Source organism: Artibeus jamaicensis, unplaced genomic scaffold (genome assembly GCF_021234435.1).
Source record: "Artibeus jamaicensis isolate MK-2021 breed Jamaican fruit bat unplaced genomic scaffold, CSHL_Jam_final contig_465, whole genome shotgun sequence".
Taxonomy (NCBI): domain Eukaryota; kingdom Metazoa; phylum Chordata; class Mammalia; order Chiroptera; family Phyllostomidae; genus Artibeus; species Artibeus jamaicensis.
Window position 1 is genome coordinate 41,232,559 of NW_026521843.1, and position 21,768 is coordinate 41,254,326.

At 37.5% G+C, this 21,768-nt stretch overlaps 1 protein-coding gene across 1 annotated transcript in view; it reads left to right on the forward strand.

Annotated features, from left to right (window-relative positions):
- The first annotated feature begins 5,998 nt into the window (after positions 1-5,998).
- The window catches only part of COMMD1 (copper metabolism domain containing 1), an 87,051-nt gene continuing 71,281 nt past the window's right edge, over positions 5,999-21,768 (forward strand). The window contains exon 1 of the mRNA XM_037163613.2: positions 5,999-6,188. Within this exon, the coding sequence (XP_037019508.1) occupies positions 6,012-6,188 (177 nt within the window). The 5' untranslated portion in view covers positions 5,999-6,011. The remainder of the gene's footprint in view (positions 6,189-21,768) is intronic.

Below are 21,768 nucleotides of genomic sequence, written 5' to 3' on the forward strand. Positions count from 1 at the left end.
TGTTGCTTGGGATTGACTTTTGTCCTTGGTAGGCAGAGCAGGAGGGACACCTTTGAAAATTTATGTCCTACTTTTAGGCAAATAGGAGGGCATGGAGTTTTTCTTGTATCTGCTTCTCAGTTGCCTTCAGCTCAAAAATAATCCTTATACTAAAGTGGCGTATTTCAGGATGGCATATTCCACTACCGTTCATTTACATATTATTTTCCCTTAGCAGAAAGTAAGATTTTAGGGCAGACTGTCTTATTCAATTTTGTATCCCCTGGAGCCCGACTGGCTCAAAGTTCTCAGCTAATACCTGTTGAGTGCTGGCTGAGTGGAGAGTGAATGGTAATTAAAGTAGAATTGGAAAAGGTGAAATAGAGACAGCGAGCAGGGAGAGTTTATTGAAAAATTTTGGGGCCCCTGCGTTTGCACATTATCTCAGTTCACATTTTAAATTGTAACATTTTCAGATCTAGAAAACCTCATTAAAAAACACTTGTTGCTGGCCTGGGACCAAACAGCCTGTGAGCCATAAAAGGGTAATTGAATAGGGGAAGCTACCAGTTGTTTAATGGAATGTTAAACAGAAATCTGTTTAACAGGAAAACTGCTATTAGGTGCTTGTAGTTTCTCTTTGCACCAAAGTTTCAAGGGTTTTTTTCTTTGCTGTTGCCTCACAGCAAACAATCCTTTCAATAGGCCCGTGACCAGGTTTGTTGTATGAAACGGGTTGTGTTTTGAGATTTAATAGTTTTGTTCTCTGATTCTTTTGTTTCAAAGGCATTCTAAAAATGTGGCTGTTACTAACCTTGAACAGTTACATGGGCAATAGCAGCCCCTAGTGGCACAAGATGATTTTCTTTTATTGATCACAGGTGTTATGGAGCTTGCTGTAGGCTCACTCAGGCAATATATGTCCATGTATTACATATATTGGAATAGGAGTAAAATGATGATAGTGATGTACAGGATTACACTCCCTGACCCCCCCACTCTTATTTCCTGTGATGATTAATTAGCACTGGGAGTGCCGAGAGGGACTTCTTAGGGCAAGTAAAAAACTAGGAGGTTTATAGAAAGACTTCAGAAAAGTAAATTAACCCCTAGATGTTGCAACTACATTTGGTGTATATTTGCATTTTGAGGCAGAAGTATCTGAGGTTTCTATGAAATTGTGAAAGCATATAATGCTATCAGTAACATTTAAGAATCTCTGACTGGTGTGGCTCAGTTGGTTGAGCATCATCCCACAGAGCAAATGGTCACCAGTTTGATTCTTGGTCAGGACACACGCCTGGGTTATGGGTTTGGCCCTTGGACAGGGTGCTTATGAGGGGCAACCAATAGATACTGCTCTCTCACATTGATGTTTCTCTGCCTCCCACTACTAGCTCTCTCTAAAAATAAATAAATAAAATCTTTAAAAATATGTTTAAGAAACATTATGTAAGGTGCATAGCTTTTTTCTTGGTCATGTAGAACACATGTTCTTTTAAAGCTTTTCATTAAAAGAAGTTTGACTTTAGGACAACTACTTGTATTTTCATTACATAACTTTTTCTTACAACACTATTACATGTACACTGCAGATGTTTAGAAAAATTAGGTAACCAGACAGAAGAAAATATAAACCATCCTCAGTTACTCAGAGAGATACTCTATAACCATTTTGGTAAATAAATTTCCAGACTTTTACTATGCAGGTCGATAGATTCACATATACAAGTTCTGTCCAGAAAGTATCCAGCCACGTACTGTGAAAAATTGAGATATTTATTAAAGATACAAAAAACATTGTACAGAGGGCAGTGATACCTCCATCCCCTTCAAAGTAGGCACTTTGGGACTTCATACAGTTCTTCCAGTGTCTCTTCCACTGTTCAGAATACTCTGCAAAACCCTTTGTTGGAATTGCCATGAACTTTCCCATGGTATTTTCCTGAATCTCAGTGACAGTGTGAAATCTCTTTCCTTTCAAAGGTGATTTTAGTTTTGGGAAAAGCCAGAAGTCACAGGGCACCAAATCTGGGCTGCTGGGAGGCTGAGTCATCTGGGTGATTTGATGTTTCTCTAAAAAACAGGAATCTAATCAATAAAACAAACACACAAGCAAAATATAACTGAAGACACTGAAATTGAGAACAAGCTGACGGTGACCAGAGGGGAGAGGGGAGGGAATTTCTAGGGAAAGGTTTGAAAGAACTAGTATAGGGGACACACGGACAATAACAAGGGTGAGGGGTGGGGATGGGAGGGAAGTGGGGAGAGCTAGGGGTCTGGGCTGGTATGAGGTAAAGGGTAGAAAACTGTACTAGAACAACTATTAAAATAAAAATAAAAAGCACAATTAAAAGAAAAAAAAACTTTGCGGAGATGTGATGCATGAGTGGGCATGTCGTTGTGATAAAGTTGCCAATCACCAGTTGCCCATAGCTGTGGCCTTTTTCCTTGTGTTGCATGTCTCAACTGAGGCAGAACATTGAGGTAGTACTCCTTATTAATTGTTTGGCCTGGAGGGGTATACTCGTGATGGACAACACCTTCTCAATCAAAAAACACAATGAATATGGTCTTGATTTTGCTGTGATTTTGCGGCAACTTTGCCACACCTTCTTCAGGCATGGAGAACCAGGTGACTTCCATTGAACTGACTGGGCCTGTTTCCAGATCATAACCATAGACCCACCATTCATCTCCGATTAAGATCTTCTTGAGGAAATCTGGTTCATTGGTAGTAATTTGAATCAAGTCATTAGCAACTGTAGCACAATGTTGCTCCTGCTCTGGTAGCAGAAGCCACAGAATGAATTTCGACATGACACATTTCATGCTAAGATCCTGTGTCAAAATCTTGGACACAGTAGTTTTTGGAATCCCCAGGTCAGCTTCTAGTTCTTGTGTGGTAAGTTGCTGGTCTTAGTTTGCAGCCCTTACATATCCAACATTCTCAGGTGTTCTGCTTGTTGCAGGCCTTCTAGAACATGGAAGGCCTCCCCACAAGTCCTTTCAACAGATTCTTGACCATCTATGAAATGCTTGTGCTACGCTTTTATTTGAGCTTCATTCATTGTATCATCTCCAAAGCCTTCTGAATCATCTGAATAGTTTCAGTGGAGGAATATTCAATCTTAATGCAAAATTTGATGCAGATTCATTGCTCTACTTGCTCAGTCATTTTGCATTCAATGGTCACATAGTACACATGCTCACTCAATGGCGTCTACCACTCCCACCAACTAGTGCAGTGAAGTTGTCACTGTTCACACATGTGCATTCCAGTCCACTCTCCTTGGCTGCCAGGTTACATTGATGTTGCAAAAACAGTTATTATTATACTAACAATGGCTAGACTTTTTGCAGACAGACCTCATATATGTTCAGGGAAAATATTGAAATATAGATGATGAACATTAATATTCCAAATGTATAAAGAGTTCTTAAAGATTGATGAAGTGACAGAAACCCCTATAGAAGATTGTCAAGAAAATAGGAAACAATGCAAGCATTTAAAAAATGCTTGAACTGAAACCTAACTGCAACATAAATATAAATACAGTTATTTTTAGCATGGCTTTAAAATAAGCAGAGCATTCCTGGTTTGCAATTACTGGGTAAAGTGAGGGAAGAATCTTTTTTTTTTTTTTAGATTTTATTTGGTATTTTTCAAGTATAGTTTTTTGTCTATTTCTCCCATCCCAGCCTCCCCCACCCCGTGCTCCCCGCCTCCCTCCCATTTCCACCCCCCTTACTTCTCGTCCCTGTGTCCTTCCTATTTGTGCCTCCAAATCCCTCCCCCTTTTTCCCCTTAAATTCCCTTCCCTCTCCCCTCTGGTCACTGTCCCCTTGTTCTCTATTTCAGTGTCTTTGGTTTTTTTTCTGCTTGCTTGTTTGTTTTGTTGTTTAGCATTCTGTTAAAGGTGAGATCATGTGGTATTTGTCTTTCAACGCCTGGCCTATTTCACTCAGCATAATGCTTTCCAGTTCCATCCATGTTGTTGCAAAGTGTAGTAGCTCCTTCTTTCTCTCTGCTGCATAGAATTCCATTGTGTATATGTACCACAATTTTTTGATCCATTCATTTACTGATGGGCACCTAGGTTGCTTCCAACTCTTGGCTATTGTAAATTGTGCTGCTATGAACATTGTGATGCATAGGTTCTTTGAAATTGATGTTTTAGGATTCTTAGGATATAATCCTAGCAGTAGAATTGCTGGGTCAAAAAGCAGGTCGATTTTTATTTTTCTGAGAAAATTTCATACTGTTTTCCATAATGGTTGTACCAGTCTGCAATCCCACCAACAGTGAACTAAGGACCCCTTTTCCCCACACCCTCTCCAACGTTTGTTGTTTGTTGCTTTGTTTATGATAGCCATCCTGACCGGTGTAAAGTGGTATCTCATTGTGGTTTTAATTTGCATCTCTCTGATAGCTAACGATATTGAGCATCTGTTCATGTGTCTCTGGATATTCTGTATGTCCTCCTTGGAGAAGTGTCTGTTCAAGTCCTTTCCCATTTTTTAATTGGGTTGGTTGTCTTCTTAGAGTGGAGTTGTGTAAGTTCTTTATATGTTTTGGAGATTAAACCTTTGTCTGAGGTATCATTGGCAAATATGTTTTCCCATACAGTTGGTTGTCTTTTTAATTTAATACTGTTTTCTTTAGCCACGGAGAAGCTTTTAATTTTGATGAGATCCCATTTGTTTATTCTTTCCTTTATATTCCTTGCTCTAGGGGACATGTCAGTAAAAGGGAAGAATCTTTTTTATTCTGTACTTTACCAACCCTTACTCCCATTTCAGAACAACATGTTACCAGTAGCAACCTATCTCTATACCTTCCCCTCCCTGGAGTCACCAATACAGCACACCTGTATTTACATTGGTGGAAATCACAGGTGGTTCTACCTAAGCATGCAGGCAACAGGCCACTTCATATGTCTCCTGGTCACCTAGTGTAGTTGTGCCCAGACACACATTGAAATACCTATATTATAAGTTAGTTTCCTATTATTTTATCCTAAATTATAGTTAGGTCATTATATTGATTTTTAAATTGAGAAATAATTCACATACTGTGAAATTCATCCTTAAGTGTACAATTCAGTGGATTTTAGAATATTCACAAAGTTGCACGATCATAATCACTACCTAAAATTCTAGAACATTTGCATCACCCCTGCAAAAGAAATCTGGTACCCATCATCTCCATTCACCCTTTCTCCAGTCTCTGGCAATCATCGATCTACTTCTGTATGGACTTGCCCATTCTGGACTTTTTGTGTAAATGGGATTACATAATAGCTGCCCTTTTGCATGTGCCTTCTTTTACTTAGCATGTTTTTAGGGTTCATCCATGTTGTAGCATGTATCTGTACCTCATTCTTTATTATGGGTGAATAATATGAATTATTTAAATTATGTGGGTAGGTAGTTATATTATCTATGAATGTCATTTCAGGACGGTAAAGGGGTTGACAAAATATTTGTTATGGAAAGGAGCATTGGATCAGAGTCACTGATCTATTTGGAAAGACAATTACATGTATATAAAAAGGCAAGTAACAATCCGAGCAAACACATTGTGTTATCAGGGGATACTTATATTTTGTTGGACAGAAGATGGATAGGTAAGGATTAGGCAGATATTAGATCTGAGCGGTAGATCCTATTAAGCTGGTGGATTGGTAAAATCTGGAATGAGATGCAGCTGTCCAAAAGTTAAAACTGCCACTTTTATAGAAGGCTATTCCATCTCAAATGATCACCAAATGTTCCTTCCTTTGAGTGGGTCCTGGAGTAATGAAGGAAATCAGCAGAAGCAAAGTGATCTGGAACTGAGTGGATAGCTCAGTGGTGGCAGCCAAAGGGTCGAGTTTTGCAGAGCAAACCTGATAGCTGGCAATATCCATCCCGGCTGCAACTTCCCTCCCATTTTCGCCTCAGGCCTCTACCCTGGCTATTTAGGGCCATCCGGGCTGCCGTGGAGTCTTGTGCTCAGCTGTTGGGGGGCGGGGCCTCCTGTGACAATGGCGGGCGAGCTTGATAGTTGCAAGCTCCTGAGCGGGTTGCTGAGCGGCCTGGCCCAGAAAGACTTTCACGGGCACCCGGGTATTACCGAGGAGCTGCTGCGGAGCCAGCTCTATCCCGAGGTGCCACCGGAAGAGTTCCGACCCTTTCTGGCGAAGATGAGGGGGATTCTTAAGGTACCATTCCTCCCTACAGCCTCTGTCTCAGAGACCAGACCCTTACCCGCCTCCCTCCGACTTGTTTCCCCAGAAGCTGAAAGGCTGTTCCCCTTAGACCTCTTCTCCTTGGGCTCTGCATTAGGAGAATTTGGGAGCCCGCTCCGTCGTCTGTTCTCACTTTCTTAAGGGTGACCCCTTTCTGCTCAAGCTCCCAGCGCCTCCAGCAGTGCTGACCAGGAGAGGGCTTTGGGTGTTTCCGTAGATACGAGTCTATTGTTGTGTAGGTAACAATTTCGAGTTTCCTTGGAGGATCTGCGGACTTTGCACTTTTAAAAATTAGGAGCGATTAAGTCGTCAGACTTCTCCGTGTCGTGGAAGTGGGGAGCGTTAAAGTGAACCGGGGTAAGGGGTGCATTGGCCAGATTGAAACCGCCAAGTAGTCCGGTGTGTAGTTAAGAGAACATATTTACCAGCTTGAAGTCAAAGGATAAGCCAGCTTATCCGATAGAAATGTAATGAGAGCTAAACATATACTTTTAAGTTTTCTAGTAGCAACATTAAAAAAGTGAAAAGAAACATGTGAAGTTAATATTAATGTTTTATCTGACCTGGTATTATCTCTTTACATGTAATCAGTGCACAGTATTAGTAAGATATTTTTATATTTTTTTTTACCAAGCTTTTGAAGTATGGTATATATTTTACATGTGATGCACACCAGTTCCGACTGGCCAGTTGTAAAGCTCAGTGGCCACCATGTTGGACAACACTGGTTTAGACAGATCTATTCATAGGAATGCGTCTAGTACCAGAGTGTAGAGAGAAGACTGTAAAAAGGATTTTCGATTTTTGTGGGCCTCCTATGTGTTAGGAACTGTACTAGACATTAGACGTTTTATTTAATTTGTTTTTTGCAAAAACCTTATATGGTGGACACTCATTTTAAAGATTAGGAAACAGCCTTAGGAAGACTAAAATCACACTTTAGATTAAAGTCAGTGTTAGCATTTCATCTGCTATACTTTTGCACTTATTTGTTTCAAAACTACTTATGCTTTAAAAAAAGCAGTTGTTTTTCTTTTTAAAACTGCTTTTGCTTATAGGATTTGAATACAGAAAAAATCAATTATTTCACAAAAAGTAAATGGATTGTACTATGGAAATACAAGGAATAGTATTTCAGGTGTGACCCTAGACATGCTAAGTAACTTGAGTTGATATCATAATTCACTAGTGAATGTCTTCTGTTTTTATCAAATCTTACTCTTTGAGTGGTCGGAAAAGGTTCCTAGAGAATTGGATGTGTTACTTGTTTTTTTGAGGTGTTTGGTAGGCCAACGGGGAGGTGAACACAAGGCACTGCAGGCCAAGAAGTAGGAACAGTACATGTGCAGGCATTGTCTTAGGATCTGCAAACATTGGGGGCTGCTTCTTTCTAGATGACCATATTTTTGATTCTGAGGTAAAAATTGCAGGAGACCCAGAGAAGCAATTTCCTGGAAACTCTCCTGTATTTCCTTTTAAGAATTTATTTATTTTTAGAGAGGAAGGTAGGGAGAAAAAGAGGAAGAGAAATATCAATTGCCTGTTGCCTCTTGTGTACCCCGAACTGGGGACCTGTGCCTGCAACCCAGGCATGTGCCCTGAACAGAAATCAAACTGGTGACATTTTGTAGTACAAGCTGATGCTCAGTCCACTGAGCCACACCAGCCAGGGCTCCTGTTTTAAATACATTGCTGAATAATATCCAGGTATCTATCAATCCTCTACCAGAGGATGGAATACTTCAGGTTTCTGAATGATTCTACTTTGAAGAGCAGGCATGGGTCTCTTGGTGTTGGGAGCAGAACAGAAGACTTGCCTGTGCTTCGCAGCATAGCCTTTGCATGGTGGGCTGGTCGGAGGTATTACAGGAGAAAGCCTTTAATGGTTTGACTTAGGCTCTACATGACATCTAATTCCCATCTTCATTAATCTTATAAGCAACACTGAAGAGCAAACCTCTCTCTAACTCTTACAATCTAAAAAGCAAAAGTGATTTTATTTTTTTTCAATTACAGTTGACATTCAGTATTTTATTAGTTTCAGATTAGACATTTATATGACTTATAAAGTCTCATAAGTCTCATACCCCCATAAGTCTCATACCCACCTGGCACCATACATAGTTATTAACAATATTATTGATTATATTCCCTATGTTGTGCTTTACATCCCCATGACTTTTGTAACTGCTTGTTTGTACTTAATCCTTCCAATTTTTCACACAGCCTCCAACAAACATGATTTTAAAACCAAAGGGCTTTGAGTGCAGATAGATTGTCTGTCTGCAGTAAAAGAGATCAAACACAAAAAAGCATTATTCAAGGATGCTGTGGTATTTGGAAGTGGAGGTCTGGGCAAGCTACTGTGGTCAGAAGAGAGATATTAGTTCTTTTTGGCAGGTTTCTTAGAGATGCCATTTTTGCTGCCCTTGAAAGTGTAAAGTATTTTAGACTAAAGTAAGAGGCAGAATATAGGGTATTTTAGGTTAAGAAAATAGTAGGGTGCAGCAGGAAAATGTAGAGCAGATTCAGCAAATGGTGAATAGTCCAATTTGACCATAGCATGGTGGTACCCAATATGTAGTATTGTTGTTGGAGGTGGCAAGAAATAAAACAACTTTCTATTCTTATATTTCTACTAATTTTTATTCCTGTTCTTAAGCAAAGTATACATTTTTATTTTTCAGTTTTTAAAAAATTGTGGTAAAATATACATAGCAAAATTAATTAACCATTTTAAAGTGTACAATTTAGTGGTATTAAATACATTCATCCTGTTTTGCATCCATCACTGGGAGCCATATCTCTAACTCTTTTTATCTTGTAAAACTGAAACTTCATACCTGTTAAACAGTAACTCCCATAACTCCCCCCAACCCCATAGTCCCTGGCAACCACCATTATACTTTCTGTTTCTACGATTTCGACTATTCTAAATATTTCATATAAAGGGGAGTCATAAAGTATTTGTCTTTTTTGTGACTTATTTCACTCAGCATAATGTCTTTAAGATTTATCTGTGTTGTAGCATATGTCAGAGATTCCTTCCTTTCAAGGCTGGAAATATTACATTGTATGTATATACCACACTTTGCTTATCCATTCATCTGTCATTGGATCCTTGAGTTGCTCTCTTATTTTATCTGTGGTGAATAATGCAGCTGTGAACACAGGAGTACGGGTATCTCTTTGAGACACGGCTTTCGATTCTTTTGGGGATAGTACACCGAGAGGTAGAATTGCGGGGTCGTGTAGTAACTCTAATTTTTTGAGGAACTATCATACAGTTTTCCACAATGGCTGTACCGTTTGACAGTATATTCCCAAGAACAGTGCACAAAGGTTCTAATTTCTTCACTCCTCTCTCTAACACTTGATATTTTCTGTTTTTTTTATTTTTATTTTGTTGATAATAGCCATTCTCATGAATATGAGGTGGGGAGGGTGTATACATTTTTACATATAGATCACAGCGGAGGTCAAGACATTTTTTTCTTTTGTCTTTGTGGAGTCTCAGCAATCTTGAATTTCAACTGCAGGCTAGAAGAAAAGCAGTGAAGAAAATACTAAATAAAGATGTAGGAGTCTAAAAAAATAAAATGAAAAAGAAATGCAGAAGTCTAAGCAAAGGGAAATGCACTGAGGATAAAAATGGAGTAGTACATCAGTTGTCATTTAGTGGCCAGCCACACGTTTCAGTCATCTATAGAAAATTAATTTCTGTGAAGAAATTGAAAATGAAGAGGGACAATAGTGGTAGGAGTAACAGAAGAAAGGGATGTATATAACTCTCAGCAGGGAATAGGCAGTGGAAACATGTTAGCAGCCTTCTTATTGCCAGCTGCCTGCATTCATTCATAGACTGTGTTTCAGGTACAGGTATTTCTCGAGATTCAGTGTTTCTAGTCTTCACATTGAGTGACTAGGTACAATGTACCGATTGCTGGCATTTGTACTGTTGCGGGTTTTCCATTTGGAATGAAGCTCTCCAGTCCTACTTGTCTGGGACATTGACCCCCTGTAGCTTTGCCTATTGATCACAAAAGGGCACATCTTTCATCTGCTTGTAGATAAATGAAGCTGGCCATTCATTTACTCTAGCTTTATTTTTGGTAGCTCCTGAGAGGCAGTGAAATCTGTGAATTGAGAGTGTGTTTAATTAGGGAGATGACATCCTATATAAATGCTCTGCCATTTTTTATCTACTTTTTTTGGCCTAAATTTATATTTTCAACTTCTTGTAGATATGTGTTCACATACTCCCTATTTCTTGCTCATGCTGTTAACCCTGTGGTTATGTTCTTTAATTCCAGTTTATTATAATTCTAGACAAGGATCTTAACTGTGAAGCTAGATTGCCTTTTGTGCACTCAAGTTCTGTATTCACTACTGCCCTCTGTTGGTGATGATTTTGTGTTTCCTCACTGAAACTTCATTAAATAAAATAATAAAAGTTTTATTGGATTTTGTTGAGTCTGTTGTTGCTATATCCTTATATTCAGTTCTCTCAATTAAAAGTTAATTTTTCCATTTTTCTTTTTTCTATAATTTGAATTAAAATATATTTAGATCCTTTATTAGAAGTCTAGAAATACATGCAACACTTTATGGATTGGTCTTCCTGTTCACTTCTGCCCCTCCCGTTTATTCTCAGCACAGCAACCAGTGATTCTTTTTCCCCCTAGGTTTATCTTCCTGTCTTTATTCAAACATCTTAAAGTGCTTTCTAAGTCTCTTTAGGATCCTTGCATTTGCTCTTGCATATGCCTGTCACACTCTTCCCTCAGATATATGGATTGTTACTTTGTTTTATTCATCCTCTACTTAAAAGTGATTTCTTGTTAGATCGCCCTGATCTATCTAAAGAGCCTCACCTTTCCTTCCCCACTCTATTTACTTCGCTTTACTTTTCTTCATATTAGCACTACCTGAAATTATTTTATGTACTTATTAGCTTATTTATTTGTTGATTTTCCTGTTGGAATGTAAGAGTTAAGAGGGCAGGACTTTATTACTCTTTTTTTATTCTTTATCCCTAACACCTAATACTGTTTTTGGCATGTAGTAGGCACTTAGTAAAAATCTACAGAATTAGTGAATGAATTGATAGTGCCTAAATGAGGAGATTGCCACTTAAATATTGAATAATAAGCAAGAGAGAAAACCTATACTACGTCTGTATGGGCAAAGCTAGAAGCTGTAGTACTCTATACCAGGTGTCAGCAAACTATGACCCATGGAATGAATCTGGTCTGCTGCTCATTTTTATAAATAAGGTTTGATTGGAGCATGGCCATACACTTATTCATTTACATCTTGTCTACAGCATCTGTCACTACAGAAATAATAGAGTTGAGCGGTTGTGACAGAGATCCTGTGGGTCTTCAAAGCCTAAATCTTGGAACCTTTACAGAAAAAAATTTCAAAACTCATAATGTTTAATATTTGGAAAAATATAATATATAAATTATATTTAGAAGTTGGTTACTTGATAAAAATCTAAAAGGTAGAAATAGGGCTTATTTGCCATTACATCCTCTTGAGGGATTCATTAACTTGTTCTTTAAGCTTATGAAATCTGTGGTAAATAAAAAATGAACTTTAATGTTTCTGTAATACTAAGCGTGTGTTCTTAGAGATAGAATTTGAATTTGGAATTTTTCCACATTCAGAGAATATAAAATTTATGTTAGTAGATATAAGATAATATAAAATGTAATATTGTGAATCTGAGAATCAAGTGAAAACTGTAAACATAGAAAAACTGGTTTAAGCTTATATAAGAAAATAAAAGACTATAACAATATTCATATTTTGAACACCTGGTTCTGTCTGTTGAAGCCATAAAAACTTGTAATTTGTTTGAGAATTAGATTGACTAGAAAGGAAAGACCTGTGGTAATAGTTTTGTATATTTTTTAATCAGGGTATGTCACCTGAAGGATACTGAATTAAATTTTTTTAATCTTTTATTTGTTATTTTTTAGATTTTTTCTTTTTTTTGATCTTTTAAAATATATTTTATTGATTATGCTATTACAGTTGTCTCATTTCCCCCCTTCATTCCCCTCCACCTTGCACTCCCTCTCCCACCCACATTCCCCCACTTTAGTTCATGTCTGTGTGTTGTAAGTTCTTTAGCTTCTACATTTCCCATATTATTCTTGCCCTCCCCCTGTCTGTTTTCTTCCTACCATCTATGCCGCTTATTCTCTGTTCCTTTTCCCCCTCTTTCCTCCTCCCACTGTCCTGTTGCTAACCCTCCATGTGATCTCCATTTCTGTGGTTCTGTTCCTGTTCTGGTTGTTTGCTTAGTTTGTTTTTGTTTTTGTTTTAGGTGTGGTTGTTAATAATTGTGAGTTTGCTGTCATTTTACTATGCATGTTTCTTATCTTCTTTTTCTTAGATAAGTTCCTTTAACATTTCATATAATAAAGGCTTGATGATGATGGACTCCTTTACCTTGACCTTATCTGAAAAGCACTTTATCTGCCCTTCCATTCTAAATGAAAGCTTTGCTGGATAAAGCAATCTTGGATGGAGGTCCTTGCCTTTCATGACTTGGAATACTTCATTCTGGCCCCTTCTTGCCTGTAAGGTCTCTTTTGAGAAATCAGCTGACAGTCTGATAGGAACTCCTTTGTAGGTGACTGTCCCCTTATCTCTTGCTGCTTCTAGGATTCTCTCCTTGATTTTAATCTTGGGTAATGTAATTATGATGTGCCTTGGTGCATGCTTCCTTTGTCCAACTTCTTTGGGACTCCCTGAGCTTCCTGGACTTCTTGGAAGTCTGTTTCTTTTGCCAAATTGGGGAAGTTCTCCTTTATTATTTGTTCAAAGAAGTTTTCCACTTGTTGCTCTTCTTCTTCCCCTTCTGGTACCCCTACAATTCAGATGTTGGAACATTTAAAGATGTCGTGGAGTTTCCTAAGCCTCTCCTCATTGTTTTGAATTCTTGCTTCTTGACTCTTTTCTGTTTGGCCATTATTTGCTTTCTTCTGGTCCACTCCATTGATTTGAGTCCCAGTTTTCGTCCCATCACTATTGGTTCCCTGTACATTTTGCTTCATTTCACTTAGTTTAGCCTTCAGTTTTTCATCTAATTTGCGACTAAAGTCAATCCATTCTGTGAGCATCCTGATCACCAGTGATTTGAACTGTGCATCTAATAGGTTGGCTATCTCTCAGTCTCTTAAAAGTATTGGCTCTGGGGCTTTGATCTGTTCTTCTGTTTGTGCTTTTTCTTTCTTTCTTTTTTTTTTTTTTGTCTGGTCCCGCCTGTTATGTGTGATGGGCGGAGGCTTAGGTGTTTACCAGGGCAGGGCAACCCAAGTAGCTGGGTGGTGATGTTGTATGTGGGGGAGAGGTCAGAGAGGGACAGTGGGGCTTGCTCAGCTCTCTCTTGGATTTCAGTCCCTTCTCCCACTTCCCAGAAGCAAATTGGGCCCTTCTGGTGCTGGTTCCCAGGTGGATGGGCTTGTGTACATTCTAGGACCCTGTGGGTCTCTCCAAAAAACTCTCCTGTGAGGCTGGGAGTTTCTTCTGCTGCCTCAACCCCCACAGGTGTTTTGAATCAGTGGTTTGAGGCTTGGTTTTCCCATGCTGTGGCCCTGGGTTGCGCAGTCCGTCCTGCTCCCCAGGTGTTTCTTCTGGTTTATCTGCACATGAATGTGAGACCACCCAGTCTGCAACCAGCTGCTTCGCTTTGTCAGCCTGCTGCTGCCTTGCCTGTCCTGGTCCTCCAGCCATTGCCTTGCGCTTGTCCCCTCTGCCCAGCTGCCTGTCTCTACCACTTCTACTGGTCTGGATAAATGTGCCTTTTTTAACTCCTTGGAAGTTGGACTTCCATACAGTTCGATTTTCTGTCAGTTCTGGTTGTTTTTTAATTGTTGTTGTTCTTTTTTTTTGGTTGTACAAGGAGGCACGGTGTGTCTACCTATGCCTCCATCTTGGCTGGAAGTCTAAAAAAATTTTTTTTTTGCAAACATTCAACTTTTTGTGGTTTTCTTCATTAATTTTTTTTTCATTTTTTAGTGTAATTTTTTTCCCGTTTTAAACAATTCATTTATTTTTTATTATATATTTTATTACCATTTATGCCCCTTATACCCTCTTCTGTCTTCAACCAACCCTTATTCTATCTTCAACCCTTATTAATTTTTATTATAAATATTATTTAACAGCATTAAAGAAAGTATAGAAATTTGACATGTAAAAATACTCAAATACCATCAGGTGACACAACCAGTATTAATATTTTTGTGCATACATATCCTACAAAAATATTCTTAATAAATTCCATGCATGGTGCTTGAGATAGAGTAATAAACATTACAGCTGTATTACCTGCCCTTGTGGGTCATACAGTTTCTGGTGAATATAGACCTTAAGCCAGTGGTTACTGGTATTTCGAAAAGGCAGCCACAGAGTGCTGTGTGCCAACTTAAGAAAATCATAGGCAGTTTAGAGTAGTTCCTAGCCCATTCTACAATATGATCAAAGAAAGAGAAAAGGAGGGGAAAGGTCTACTCATAAGGTATAAGGAACTAAACGGAAAACAACTAACTTTTCTTTCCCTGGTTATAGAACTAATTTTTCTTTCCCTGGTTGTATATGTGTGGTCCAAGGTAGGGGTTTCTCATGAATATGGTGATTTTTCCTTTTTTAAAAAATGTAATTGTACTTTATTTGAGTTTTTGTGTTTGCATGAAAAAAACTTTTTATTGTTGTTCCATTACAGTTGTCCCCCTTTTCTCCCCATGATCTTTTTATTAAATTTAGTGGGGTAACACTGGTTAACAAAATTACACAGGTTTCAGGTGCACAATTTCTCAATACATCATCTATGTACTGTTTTGTGTGTTCACCACCCTCTCTGAAGTCTCTGTCCTGAATATGGTTGACTGAAGTCACGGTCAATGTCTTTCATGGATGAGGATTTGACTGCACTGGGACCTCATTGTAAATTTCTTGACTTGATCTTTTGGGCTAAATTGGCTGTTAAATTATCACCTGAACAGGCCAAGATGTGCATTGTAGTAGCTCTACTTTGTCACTGCTATGCAGCTTACTTTGCCTCTTCTCAGATCTTGAAGCATGTCCTCAAGTAGCTCCTTAAGAAAGAGGTAAATTTTTTTCTTTTTAAAATTGTCTTTATTCTAGTCTCACATTTAATTGCTAATTTGGCTGGAAATATATTTCTAGATTATGAAATAACTGACTCAAATTTTTGAAGGCATTATTTCATTAATGTGATCTCTTTTTGGAAGCTTTTAGTATTTTCCCTTTATTCTTTTTCTTTGATGTGCGATTTTCTTTTGTTTCATTTCAGGTTACTGTGGGCCTTTCAGTCTGTAGACACATGACTTTTAGTTCTGGGTAATGTTCTATTACTACTTAGATTCTTTTCTTTTTTTTTTTTAAGATTATTTTCAGAGAGCAGAGAAAAGAGGGAGAAAAAAAGGGAGAGTAACATCGATGTGTGAGAGAAACATCTATTGGTTACCTCTTGCTTGCCCATCTGTGGACCTGGATCACAATCCAGGCATGTGTCCTGACCAGGGACCGAACGTGCAACCTTTGGTGTATAGGACAATCTGAGCCAACCCCCCAGGGCCAGAATGCTTTTTAACGTTGAATCGTCTTGTCTTCGTAGTAGAGTTTTTGCATTTATTATATAATGTAGAAAGATTTTTATTGTGTAAGATACTTTTAAATCTATTATTGGTCTCTAAGTGAACAACAATACATGTACAGCAGTATCATTTTGATACTTGAGTCAATTTAGGAATGAACTTCACCCTTACTTTGGTATGATATACAGCAAATATTTAGTAATAGGAAATTAACTTGAGTATAGAATATGGATGAAAAATATCTGGTCTTAAAATATTTAGATTAGGAGACATGAATAGAAGTGACTGAAAACATCTGACTTATTCTGTCATACTTTGAGGATTCATTTGTCTTCTCTCATTGTCTTGACTGTAAGTAGTAATTCTGTTTTTCTACTTTAGGTGGCAGTAGAATATTGGCTTGCAATACACGGATAAACGATTGGAAGCAACATAAAGTTTAAAATGTTCTTTTGCTTGAATATTCTAGTTCAGAAAACAAAGTTGGCTATTCAACAATAAGAATTTCTTACCCCAAAGAAGTCTAAATATGTGGTTTGATCATTAGAATTTTGAAATACCATTTCTGGCTCTGTAAATAGGTTCCTTTGGCTATGGTTTTCTAGTTTTTGTGTAACTAAATTTTGTTGAGCATTTTCGTTCATTTAGATGATAACTCATGAAATGTACTCCTGTGTCTCTGAAGGATAAGATGTTACTTTTTAAAAAGATTTCTAAATTAGAATGAATTTCCAATGCCATCCACAATGAAATTTGTTAAGATTTTTTTAATTTTTTAATATTTTACTTATTATTATTTTTTTTTTAGAGAGAGGGGAAGGGAAGAAGAAAGAGAGGGAGAGAAACATTGATGTTTGAGAGAAATACTGATCAGTTGCCTCCCACAACTCATGCATATACTCTGACTGGGAATTGAACCAGTGACCCTTTGGTTCTCAGGAGGGCACTCAACTCACTGGGCCACACCAGCCACGGCAAGCTATTACTTTTTATTGTCACTAGACATCATATGATAAAGCAACGATTACAGATTACCAGCTGGAGTTTGCAGAATATTTTAATAGGCTCAAATGACCTGTAATGAGTTGTTCTGTCAGTTTTTTTCTTTTTCTTAGTTTAGGGCAAAACTCATATTAGTTGAAGGTCTATATTTGGTCCTTCTTTTCTCAGAACAACTTTTCTGGGTCTGGAAACTTGACTTGGCTGGGAGGAGTTTCTGAATAGGGCAAATTTAAAGAAAATTTCTTCTTTGATTTACCCATCAAATATTTCTCAGCCTGTAATCTACTTACTATACCTGGCTGTACACGAAGGTGAATGACACAGTCCCTGTCTTAAAGAATTCTGTATCCTGTGGTAAATACTGTGAGAAAGGTATAAATGATGCATTCTGGTAGAATGAATTCTTGTTTTATAACTACAGAAATATGAAAAATCAAGGGTTTTTTTGTCCTAATAAAATACCCATTATCTACATATTTAATGCAGTAGTATAATACTGCATTAAAATATGACCAAAATGTTTCAGGTCCTAGTTTATGGTTAGCTGTATATTAGATAGTACTATTTTTTTTCTTTTTTTCTTTTAAATTTTATTTATTTATCTTTAGAGGGGAAGGGAAGGAGAGAGGGAGAGAAACATCAATGTATGGTTGCCTTTTTGTGCGTTCCCTGCTGGGAACTGGCCTGCAGGGAACCGGCCTGCAACCTGGTATGTGCCCTGACTGGGAATCGAACCTCGATTGTCTGGCTCGCAGGTCCACGCTCAATCCACTGAGCTACACCAGCCAGGGCTTAGATAGTACTATTTTTATTAATACATGTCTCCGTGGTAAATAGCCAGTCTACTTTAAAAATTCTATGTTATAGTCACTTAAATCTAAATATCAAATTTATGTTTTTGCTTTCCTTTAAGAAATTAATAAAGCTTTAATATTTGGGAAAAAATCTACATTTTCTGGCTTTGTCCTAACTTAGATTGTAGTTTTTGTAAATTTTGACTGTTTATTTTTAATAAAAAATTATTTCAACTAATTCCTTTTTAAAAAGAGCCATATTATACTAAATTGTAGAAATTTTGAGCCCTGGCTGGTGTAGCTCAGTGTATTGAGCACGGCTGTGAACCAAAGGATCGAGTTTCAATTCCCAGTCAGGGCACATGCCTGGGTTGCAGGGGATGCAGGAGGGGCAACCATACACTGATACTTCTCTCCCTCTCTCCTTCCCTTCCCCTCTGAAGATAAATAAATAAAATTAAAAAAAATTTCGGTGTGGTTTGTATTACGTGTGCCTTATAAATGATTAATTTTTAATGTCTTTTTATGCCAGTGTGGGACTATTTTCTGTCATGACCTCTGATCATGGTATAGCTTTATTCCACAATTTTCTACAGCCCTATTTTTAAACAAAGAATATGCCATTTATGAAATCCTTAAATTTGTTTTATGTTTATCTTGAGCATATGGTACTTAAGAAATAAGCAAATCATTTACAAATTACTTATCATTTATGTAAAATGTGCTTATTTATCAAGTGAACATTTATCGAGTACCTGCTATATGTCAATTGCTGTGCCTGGCACTGGAACATCAATGAACCAAACATGATTTTTCTGCCTCCTGGACTTGACATTCAAGGGAGGCAGGGTTATCCTGACAGTAAGGAATAATGTTTGCATAAAGGAATGGTGGCAGAAAAATGTACTCATCATTTACATAATTCTTTGCCTTCCCCTCTGATAATCTTTTTTGATTCCTTAAAATCAATGACAGACATTTACCTGGGATAGTGAATTTTACATCATTAGTATCTTGGGTTTTCTTATAAGAAAACCAGAAAATTTTACTTGTAATCAAGATGATAAATGTTAAAATACTAATTTTGTATAAATTTGATGTTTAGGACAGAATCTCCCAGTATATTATTTTTATCATCCAGATTTCCTTAGTATGTCATAAATTTCTTGATATAGAGGTACAAAGCAACTTACTTTTTCTATTGAGAATTCCACCCAGAGGGTTTCACTCCTATACATATATGATCCATGTAATTGACTTTTTTAAGATTATATTTAATGATCTGTCCCTAATGTCATTAAGTCTTTATATCCTTTCTGGCTTTTCAGCTTGTTCTATATAAAGGACACTTCATTTTTTTTTTTAGGTTTATAAAATAACATTTATTTTTAAAAAGTTAACATGTGCATATAACAAGAAACAAAAAGCACAAGAAGCAAAAAAAAAAAACAGTCATCCATAATCACAAGCACTTTACAGTTTGATGTGTCCTTCTTGGTCGCCTGTGTGATTTATACAATGAAGCTTCTATTTTTATGTAATTGATTGTACAGTTATGTATCAAGCTTTTTCACACATTATGGACATTTACCATTTCAAACTCCCAAAGTCGTATGAGTATTTTGGTAACCAGGAATACACTATACCAACTCAATCTGGAAGAAGAAAATGAGGTCCTGCCTTTCTTGGTGACAAAAATTCCATAGGGGACAAAAATAGCAGTAGGCCTCTAGATAAAGATATTGGCAGAGTTACAATGAAAATACTGCATTCCCTTAATGTCCAATTAAAAACGAAACACAAAGCAACAGAGTACACACAACATAATGCTTCTAAGAGAATTCATTATGATATTTTAAAATACTAGCAAGAAGGCAAGTTTCCAGTGAAACACTTTCAGTGTATTCCTATAAACAACCAAAAGAGATGCACACACATAATCAGTGGTTATCTGCACAGTGTAAATATGAACATAGCCACATACACCCCTCTCTCTATCCTTCTTTCTGCCCCTCTGTGGCCAGTTTAATGAACAAGTCCTGATGTCTATTTCTGAGATGGTTTAACAATTTCATGTCAAAGATGCCTCTTTTCTATCAATTATAATAATATATTTACAAATTGGTTAATTCACTAACTACTTTTTTATCATATATTGTCACCTCAGGACATCTAAAAAGTCCATGTTGCAAAATAAAGAGCAAACCTTGTCTATAATAAACACAGGTGCTTTGCAAAAATGCACACGTAGACCTATGATTATAACCTAAAACTCTCTTCTGGATTGGGAGGTACTAGCAAAGAGCCATTCCCTCACCCTTCCTCTTCTTCCTCTGCCTTTTCAATGACTGAGTACAGGGCTACATCTAGTTTTAAGAGGTGGGTTAACAAAGACACTCCCAAAAAGACATTCCTTCCTAAAAACTAACAAAAGGGCACTTGGGGGTTTATTTCACCGCCTCTACCTATAATATACTTTGGGCATCAGTACTTGCTTATCCTTCAATACATAGCACTATTTTTTAATTAAACATTTTTTAATTTTATTGGGGTGACATTGGTTAATAAAATTGTATAGGTTTCAGGTGTACAGTTCTGTAATACACCATCTGCATACTGTATGTTCACCATCCCAAAACATTAACTAAAATGCACATATATAACAATGGTTAGACAATCTGAACTTGTCTCAAGACTCAAGGGCACAGAACTCTTCTTTGTGTACTTCTTACCTCTCCCCACCCCGATCATCCTGTGAATAGTCAACATACTCTCCAGGATAACAAGTTTAACAATTCCATTCCCCTTCCCCAAATACAACCATTCCTATGAGTTAACAACAACAAAAAATACTTAAAAAGGTGTTACTTTAACTCTACTTTTAACATGTGTTGTATACTTTTAAACATCTAGAGAGACTGGTTGTTTCAAATAAGGGTTTAAGTTTGTTCACTGTACACATAGTAGCATTGAATAAAGTGCACACAGAGGCTGTAATCTGAAAGACACTTTTAAGATCTTGTTTTTGGATATAGCATAAACACATAAAAGCATAGAGATGAGACTTGTGCAGCATAATGGATTTTCACAAACTGAACATACCCATGTAAGGAGCACCCAGATCAAGAAACCAAACACTACCAATACTCCAGAGCCTCCTTTATTACTCCATATTTATTTATTTTGATCAAATTTTTCAAGTTTCAGTTAGACAAAATGAGTAAGTTCCAGAGATCTACTGTATAACATTGTACCTGTAAATTTATATAATGCTCACCTCTCTTCTAGTCACTAGGTCGTTTCCCCTTTCCCCACTTTTCTAACTTCTCATACCACAGTGTTTTTCCTGTTTGTTAACTTTATGTAAATGGAAGCTTACAGTACATGCCCTTTTGTGTCTGGCTTCTTTCACTCAACATTTGCTTTATAAGCTTAAGCATTATTGCATATAATTGTATATTATTCTTATTGGTGCAGAGTAGGGGTCACCAAAGTAAGACCCGTAGGCTAACTCTGGCCCCCGTTTTTATGTAGCCAGTGAGCTAATAATGGTTTTTACATTTTTACATTTATTTATTTTCTAGAATAAACATCTTTATTACATGAACTAAGACAGGAGGGATGAGGATTCATTTGCATTTTCGGTCTGGATTTTCCTCAGCTAGAACTCCAGCTCCTTGCCCTCCAGGATATAACCATCTGCTCAGCCACACGGGCCTGGTCGTGAAGTGACGCATGCAAGACACTTGCCCTGCTGGAACTGCTCCTCAGGAAAACTGATGGTTTTGTCATTCTTTTTCCTTTCATCATATTTCTTCTGAATTTTATTTGATTTTTTTTGTTGTTTAATAATCTCTTCCTGCTCAGGAGTCAGCGTGGCCCTCTTCTTGTGGCCAATGGGCTGTTCATAGTGGGACTCGTACCAGTGTCTGTACAGTGTGCTGTCAAGTGAACATGATGCAGTTCTTTACTAGGGTCTTGGCATGAACCAGTTTGTCATTGGATGCATTGTAGACAACATCAATAATGCTTGTTTTGCATCTAAAACACTCTGAGCTGCAGGAGAAGTTTCCCACTTCTTGTTGCCTCCACACTCACCAGCTGTGTGTCTGCAGTGGGAAC